This window comes from Corvus brachyrhynchos, unplaced genomic scaffold (assembly GCF_000691975.1).
Source record: "Corvus brachyrhynchos isolate BGI_N302 unplaced genomic scaffold, ASM69197v1 scaffold152, whole genome shotgun sequence".
In the NCBI taxonomy this organism is placed as follows: Eukaryota; Metazoa; Chordata; class Aves; order Passeriformes; family Corvidae; genus Corvus; species Corvus brachyrhynchos.
Genome location: NW_008237447.1, coordinates 1228938 through 1237703, shown reverse-complemented (window position 1 = coordinate 1237703; position 8766 = coordinate 1228938). Strand labels below are relative to the sequence as shown.

Here is an 8766-nt window from a genome sequence, read left to right as displayed (position 1 = left end):
CCCAGGTGGGGGGGGGGGCGGGAGCCCCTGCCAGGCGCCGCCGCTCCCCCGCTCGGCCGCGCTGTCCCACAGCTCCGAAGTTTCCTGTGCCCCGCGTGGGGCGGTGACACCTTCCCCAAATCCGCCCCCCGGCCCTCCGCGCCCTCGGGGGTGGTCCAGGAGACCCCCACCCCATCCCTCCGCGCTCCCGGGGTGCTCCAGGGCTCCCCCCGCTCCTGCCTCATCCCTCCGCGCTCCCGGGGTGGTCCGGGGCCCCCCAGCCCCCCCCGGTCCCTGGGTGCCAGGCTCCGCTCGCCCGCCCCCCTTGTTTCCCGAAGGAACTGTTGCACGCCGAGATCCAGCCGGGAAGTTGGGCGGCGGCTCGAAATAGCGCCGGTGTCGGCGTTCCGTGCCCGGGGCCGGGCAGGGTCCGGATCTGCCGGCGCTGAGCTGCCGGAGGTTGGGAACAAAGCACGTAAACGCCCCCGGGATCATGGCGCGGCCGCTGTCCGGGCGCCCTCGAGGTGTTCCCGGGGCTCTGGGAGAAGCCGAGCCGCTGGAACGCGCTCGGTGCGGGCCGATCCGGCCGCCCTTTGTGTCTCCAAGTGCTCCGCGGCCACCGCTGGGTCCCCGCTGGCGCCCCAACCCTGGGCTGCCCTCGCCTCCACACGCAAGGCAGGTATTTTCACTTTCCAAGTTAAAGCCAGCGCCACTTTTAGTTTCCGAGGCCGCGGGGAGGTTTCTGTGGCGTGAAGGAACTATTGATATTCTTTGTCGTGGCGCAGGTTCTGCAAAAAGTGTTATCAGAAAAATGTTTAAAAAAACAGTATTTATTCACGTGTTTTTGGAGGTGTGGCGATCCATCGTAGCGGCACTGTGGATTTGGGGGGGTGGCTCTCCAGGGTAAATGGCTCCGTGGGTCGGGAACGCGTTCTTTTGTGTTCGTGTGGCAGAACAATTCCTGCCTTGGAGCGGAAACCTCGAGTACTCGAGATGGAGCTTGATTTACAGCACTGTAAAACGAGTGTCGTTCTATGCCTCCCAGGCTTTCCCGGCTGTGCTCGGTGGGAATGGTTTGTCGTTTGGTTTTTTCCTGGTGGAATTTAAGGTGGGATATCGCATTACCGAGCCTAACTCAGGAGTTTTCTGTCTGTAGTCCCTGAGCACTCAGTAATCTACAAAAGGTTAATCAAGGAAATCAGGTTATTGCTGTTGGTTTGTACCGATTACAGAGAGGGGCGTGTGCGTGTGCAGCACACAAGTCCCCTGGAAAGAAATGTTGAGTCCTAAAATTAAGAAAAAGGTTAAGAACTAACTATGTATCTGCTTTTGATTTTAGTTATGTCTCCAGCTGTGCTTGGCCAAGCCTTAGCTGAGGATTGTTCTAACTTTTAGTGATCAATCCTTCTGACTGTTTTGTTTTGTTTTTTTTTTTCTTTTTGTCTGCTCCGGTTGGAGCAGAAAAGCTCAATGTTAAAATTAGGACTGTAGTGTGAAGGTTCCGTTTTTTGAAGAAGAAGATCTTTTTTGTTTTCTTTCTTCTGCTGCTTTTACATGGTTGTGTCTCTGACAGTTAAAGTACTAAGATTTGAACAGTGGAAATCGTCTTCCCAGACTTACCAAGATGTCTTTTCTGGATGATGCTCCAAATAAAATGCACATAACTTTAGTTAAAAACAAACCCCCTCTGGTGCCTTGGTTAAGGTCTCATATTTACTGTTTTACCTTTAACCTAAACAAGTTCAGTTGCTTTGGAGCCTTGAAAAAACAGGAACTGGGGAGAGCCTTCGCACTGAATTGATGTTGAGATCTGCATTGGTGATGGCAAGAGATGCTCAGTCCTTACTGACTCCTGCTTTTCACCAAGGGCTTGGTCCAGGGTGTGCTTGTCTTGTGAAACCACTGCACTTTTACCCCAAATGGCGTTTATGGCCTTAATAAACCCACTAATTTGACTGCTAGTCAGGTGTGGTTGTTCGTGTGCAGATTTCCCAGACAAGAGGCCTGTTGTTGTGCCTTTTTGTGTGCAGTGTAGGTGTGGGTCTTTTTCAGACTTCAGCAGCTCTGTGTAGGAGCTTTGTTCTCTGGCCCACTGGTCAAGACTGCAGTGGTCAGGTGGGTGCCACTGGTTGTTGGTCACTGCTGATCTGGTCTGCATGGGAAGTAAGGCTTCTTCCTATTTATATATATTTTTAGTAGTGTTTCAGCAGTCTGGCAGACAGAACAAATGCAGATCAGGCATTTCATTGTAACTTAGGAATAGCATTGGGAGACTCAAGGCATTGTCCATGTGCGTTTTTTTGCTTTTTGTTTGTCTGGTGTTTTTGTTTGGGTGGATTTTTGTAAATTTGTCAAAACAATTATGGATACTGGTACAAAATGAAGTAGTTTATGTATCTCTTCATTGCCTGCTGCTCTTCTGCAGCCACAAATCAAAGGAAAAGCGTTATAGCAAGTCCATGACCAACAATGCAGTTGGGAGGAAGATGTGTCTGTGTGGATGGTACTTGCATACTCAGCCCTTCATTGGGATGGTTGTGTTGTGCTACAGTGTAAAATGTCAGAAATATTGACAGTGACCCTGTTTTGAAGGAAGACAGCTGAGAACTAATTGCTGTTTCCTATTTACTCGGTGTTTTAGTTTCATGTGAACTGGCAATCAAGTGGCACTCTATAAATAGACTCTCTCAGCTTCTGAAAACAGCTGCTCCAGGAAGGATCTGTGTAATGTACCTTTCCATGCAGATAGCTCACCCCTGGAATACATGGCCTTGCAAAAACTCTGTCTGATTTTGATTTTGCAAGATCCCTAAATAATTGCTCTGAAGCCCCGTCAGTTGTGGACAGAGTTCCAGAGAAACAGCTCGTGGAGATGGGGCCATATGTGCGTCCCTGGGATGTGTCCTTCAGATGTTATCCTTTGGTGAGAGCTCCTGCTGTGATGAGGGAGGGAAGATGTGGGTCTCAGCAATGTATCTGTTAGCTACGTTTCCTTCGCCATTTGTAGGCTAATTAGTCTCAATTTCAGGCAGTGCTTGTATTTGAAGTCTCCAGAGGAAGCCAGGCCTGGGGGAGGCTGTCAGTAACTCTCTTCTCTTTGATTCAGTTTAGGGATCCTCTTAGCCCGGTGCTGGTGGGAGGAGCCCTGCTGCTGGATCACAGGTGGAAATTGAGTTTCAGACTGCTTTCAGTAGCACATCGCGGTGCTTTTACCCTGAAAAACATTGGTGCAAACTGTGGTATCCAAGTTAAATTCTGCTTTGAAGCTGGCGAGTCTAATTACTCGGGATACTTTCACAAGAATCTGCAAATCTTGCAATTTTGTATCATTGTGGCAGTGTTTCAGGGGCTAGTGAAGAAACCTGTTCTGACGGCAGGTAGAGTGTTCTGTGCCAGCACAATAAAGGCCTCTGTGTGGATTAAATATAGTGTATAATGATTTGACTAGAGAAATGGCAGCATGGGTTTCTTGCAAGAAAAAGGGGATCCATAATTCCTCTGAAGTATTTAATGTGATGGGTTTATTTGCTTTTCTGTGAAGGGTCCTGCTGCTGAGAATGGCTCTGTTTAGACGGGACAAAGAATGAAGGCTTTTCCTTTTTTTTCTATTTTTATTTGTTTGTTTTGGGGTTTTTGTTTGTTTGGTGTATTTTTGCTGTCTGACATAGCAGGTTATCCTGAGAAAGTCTCTCAGTCTAAAAGGAGAGGAACTGATACTGTATTTTAGTTCAGAGTGGTTGTTGGAAGCTGTGGTGCTTGATGCAATGGAAGCAAATATAAAAATAATCAGTTGTCCCCAATCTCTGATATCCTCATGCAGATTACTATTTTCTGAAGTCTTCTTTCCTTGTCATATGAAATTTTTAAACTTACCAGATATGTTAGAGATAGCACTGTGATGCTTTTCTGTGAGCTTTCACTCCCCCTTCTTTAAAGATTGTTTCATATCTTACTAAGTTTTTATCATCCTGGGTTTTGAGATTTGGGGAAAGTCTGAAATCTCTAAAAAATTCTCTGTAAGGAAACCACTGATTAGGCTCATTGTGACCAAATTTTGTAAAGCTTCAACAGTTCTTACTACAAAGAGATCTGTGAATATTTGTGTGTATGGAGAACCTACTAAACTACTTAGGTTTCAATGGTTCCCCTTCTTTATTTATAGGGATGAACCACAGTAACCCCAGAACTAACTAGTTTTGAAGTTAGTTGATTGCCCTGCTCATGAGTAGGGTTAAAAACAGGCAAGAGTAGCTATTATAACTGACTTGTTTTGATATTGACTGCCTTCCATTCATATCAGTTTATAAAACTAGTAGTGGCTGGTTGAATGAAGATAGAATTGGGTGGTGCTGCTGAACATTTGGTACTTCCTAAAATACATTGCCCAGAGTGCAAGAGTGAAATTAAAATGCTTCCTTAAAATACTGTAAACTTTCATTCTCTCTTTTGCTTTTCTTGGGCAAACAATCCAACCTAACCCAGCAGAATAAAAACTAGAATGCTGGGGAGAACAACCAAAAAGAGAGGCATTATTTTGCCCAGTTCTGCTTCAGCTGTATTTTAACACATGGTATCTTGGTCCTTGAAAATAATGTGGAGTAAGAAAGGTCTGACAGCTTTAAGATGATCAGCTTTGTAGCTGGTGCTCCTGCAAACTTGGAGATGGTCAGAATATTTAATCAACCTGTCTTCTTAAATTCTTTGCATAATATTTTTGATGTTTAGTTTTTTTTCAGGTACACTGTTAAATTTCATGTCCTAAACCTCTGGAATTAATTATCTTCTCCATCATGAGATAAAAACACTCATCCGTTGCAGCTAAACTCCAGAATTGGTAGAGGTGTTTTGTGTTATTTTTCCTTCAAGTCTAGCAGATTAACTGCTGTTGGAAAAAAAAGCATTATAAATGTACCTGATGGTCTGATTCTGAGAACGCAGTTCTGTAGTGATATATTCTATCACACACCAAATACTTCGTGAAACTGGACTAACTGAAGGTTTTAGAAAGATGTACGTGAACTCCCCGGATTTTTTTCATTAGAGATGTTTTCTGAATAATAGGAATAGGCAGAGGCAGAATTTAAGTTCACGGTGTAATGAATGAGTTGGAGGAAAGTACATCTGTGGAATAGTTTTTATGTGCTCAATCTAATATTGGAAGGAGGCAGGAAGCATGAGGAAGGCAGGAAATTTGGCATAGTCATTGGATTTTCACTCGTGCTGTAGAAAAGTTTCAGATGCTTAAGAACATTGCAGAAAAGGGATGTAACTTTTTAATTGAAAAAAACACGAGAGAGGACAGTGATCAGGTATTGCCTTAAACTGGATATCTTTGGAGTTTTTTCCCCTTTTTAATAAAAGCAAGGCTTAGTGACTCCAGTCCTTAAAAAAAATTACAGATGGGCAATGGAAAGAAGAATGTGGCATCAAGACCTGTTGATAACAAACTGAATTTGGAGTTTAATAAAGAGACTGTGTCTGAAATGAATTCCCTGATACTATCTCATTTAAACTGGTACCAAGGAACAGAAAGACACTATATGTATATCTAAAACAGCTTGTAGGAAAAAATGTTAGGGGTGATCCTAGCATACTAGATTAATGATTTTTTTTTTTCTTCCTACTTCAAAGTAAATCAGCTCAGATTATAAAGACACCCACTTTAAAGCCTTTAATGTTGATAAAGGATAATAAAAGCACAGTGTAACAGAATCATCTGGACAAAACAACAAATAAAAAATGCTGGCTGGTTATAATTTGGTACATAGCAGAAAACCAGAAAGAGATGTGAGCTGGGAGGCAGGATTAAGGTTAGATGAGTATTTCTGTGGCCTGAGAGCTCAATGCTTAGTTTTAATTTCAGTCTAATCAGCCTTCTATTATCTTTGGGCTTCTTTCAGTCGTAGACTAACTGAGCTATGGGAGTGGAGGACAGCAGCCACTTGGACCTGCACGTGGTACAGCCATGTAGCTGCACCACTAATTTAGGTAAATTTGATAGCTTGTTTAGTTATTATCTTAGAAATCTTTGCTTGTAGTTAATATCGCTGACCTTTTTTCAGTTATATCTTCCTGTGTGTTTTGTGGTTTAATTGTTACGGTTTATGTTACTGCTTCTTTCTCCTCAGTGTTGTCCCATCTGGCTTCCATTCAGTGATAAGGTGGTGATGATTATTTTTGTATATTTTCTTTAAAAAAAAAACCAATTACATACAGGGTCTGGGATTATTTGCTGCCTTCTGTCACTCTGTCCTGAAATAAGAGAATGATTTCCAATGTTTGTTTTTAGGATGCTGGGGATTGATAGTAGCACAGCTTCTGTTTTTTTATGTACTAAAACCAGTTTGTGTAAAACTGTGGACCCTTATGGATCACAGTATTATGTTCTTTGGTGGGATTACTCTGCAGAAACCTGCTTTTTGGGTTTTGGTTTTTCTTCTTTTTTTTTTTTTTTATACTACTGCCTGGATCAGAACTTATCAATGAACCTACTTACTGAGTTTTGGTGTTTTAATTTTCTAAACCACCAACTTTTTTGCTGCCATTGTATTTTGACCTATGAATTAAAATGGAAGGTGGATTTCTGGCATTATATTTGGCCAGCAAGAAATGATGAAAAGTTGGTATAACTGTTTTAGATTGTTGATTTTCTGTCCTTCAGAAATTCAAGAGGCCTTTTAACTTACCTGCAGTTTTGTCAGCATTTCTTGAAATGGGCTGAACTATGCACATGTACTTTCGGATTTTAAGGGATTAACCTTATGTGTAATGTCTGTGATTAACAGAATATTAATTGTGTGTTAATGGCTCCCAGGAAATATGAGTGCATGTAAGTGGGTTGCAGTCCCAAGGCTTTGCATGTATTATAATACTTGAATTATACTCAGTCTTAGGATGCAAATGTATTTGCTTTGTATCCTTTGGAGCCTCAGTGTTCTCCTGCAGACAGCTGGAAACTGCAGACATTTGTGTGCACTTCTAATGTATTTTCATATTTGATTGCAATATTTCATTGAATTTACATTGTGTGCTTTTAAAGACTTTACAGGGAATGTGTTTGCTTTGTAAAAAACTGCCTGTGCCTTGATACTGAGTGTTTCAGACAGCTTCGTAGTTAAGTTGTACCTTGATCTTCTAATAATGAGCTTTGGATACATGAAAGCTGTCTCTTGCTGCAAAAACAAGTCGTGTACAGCATGTACTGGATTTGTATTTCAGGATGAGGCGGTGATGTGAGAGATCCTTTAGATCTCTTTATTTATTTATTTTAATTTTTTTTCTCCCTGTAGCCTTCTTCCACTTGGATTGCTTCCATTAACTGCATTAGGGCAGATCATTAAACCTGTCTGTGTTCAGTCACTTCCAAGATGTTGCACTGCAACTCTGTGAGTTCTTGTGACTTTGCATGTGATTCCTGATCTTCTATCCTTGAGTGTCCCCAAAATAGTCCAGTGGGATACAACTGATCATGTATCAAGAACCTGTTGACACTTGAGACCGGTCCTGTGCTGGCAGTAAGGAAAAGGATCAGTTCAGATACAAACTATGCCAGCCGTTGAACAAAGCTGGATTTTTCACTGTTTGAGTGCAAGTCTCGGCGTTTTCATGTCTTTGGGGCTTAGTGAGCTGCTGGTTCAGATGTGTCCCAAATGCTTTAGCGTGTGTTGAATCATTAAATATTGAATGCGAATATCATGAGATGGAATCTGAGTCACATCACTGAATTTTAATATCCCCGTATTTTCCTCATCTTGTTCTTCAAGGATTTGCAGGCTTTCCTCTGGGAAAATTGAATGTGTCCTTAATGCTGACTGCTCTCTGCTTAGCAGATATCATGTGTTTGTTCAGCCCTTTTTGAACTACTGAAATTTCACCAATATAAAAAAACTATTAAAATTAAACTATTAAACCAAATCCACCTCTTTACTGAAACTTCACCAGTATAAAAAACTATTAAAATTAAACTGTTAAACCAAACCCACCTCTTTATTTAGGTTGCATGGCTTTGTTGTTACAGTTATTGTAGTGTGTTCCTGTTATTTACCTTTCTAGGAAATGAGGAAAAAATCTGGTTCCTTTTTAATTCAGTTTTATTTTAGAAACACTGATATGTCCTCTGGACTCTCTTCAGTTTAAAAAAAAAAAAGAGTCTTTGGAGTTAAACAGGGGTTTTTTGTTATCTAGGATGAATACATATAATTTAATGCAACAGGCAATGCAATTTTTAAAAGTTTTTTTTCCCCATTTGTTTTTAAATACCCAGTGATAATTTAACCTCTGTGAGTACAGTGTTGACTTAATAGTCATCTACTGTCAAGACTCAGCTTTTTATTTGAGCTCAACTTCGACGTAATCTGTCTTTAATTCTGGACAGTTTCCTGGTGTTTACATTTGTAATCTTACGGGTTATGACCTATATCTGTTATGGTATCTATATATCTGTTTCCCATTTTCCCCCAAACAACCAGCACTATACAATTCCTATACTACCCAGGATTAAATGGTATGTCAAATTAGGCGGGTGTGCAGAATGTTAAACGTCCACCCTGTCCAAGGGCTCAGTTTCATTTGTGGAAAAGGCAGGCCCTGGGTTCTTTTTGCTAGAAGACATGTCTGTAGATATGCTGGTAAGCTTCTGTATAAACACTTCTTAATCTGTTTAAAAATGAGTATCACGTTAGCTTAAACAACTTTAAATAGTAGGCTTTGATTTTGCCCAGAGCCTCTGTCTGGAATTCCTGGGATTAGTCCTGCTGGCAGAGTGGGAGAAGCAGCATCACTGGAAGG

General features: G+C 41.8%; 1 protein-coding gene across 7 annotated transcripts in view; it reads left to right on the top strand.

Moving 5' to 3' along the window:
• Nucleotides 1–5882: 5882 nt before the first annotated feature.
• DCAF6 (DDB1 and CUL4 associated factor 6) overlaps nt 5883–8766 on the top strand; it is a 71713-nt gene continuing 68829 nt past the window's right edge. For all 7 annotated transcript variants that reach the window (XM_017731447.1, XM_017731446.1, XM_017731448.1 and 4 more), the window contains exon 1: nt 5883–5967. In XM_017731447.1, the coding sequence (XP_017586936.1) occupies nt 5898–5967 (70 nt within the window). In that variant the 5' untranslated portion in view covers nt 5883–5897. The remainder of the gene's footprint in view (nt 5968–8766) is intronic.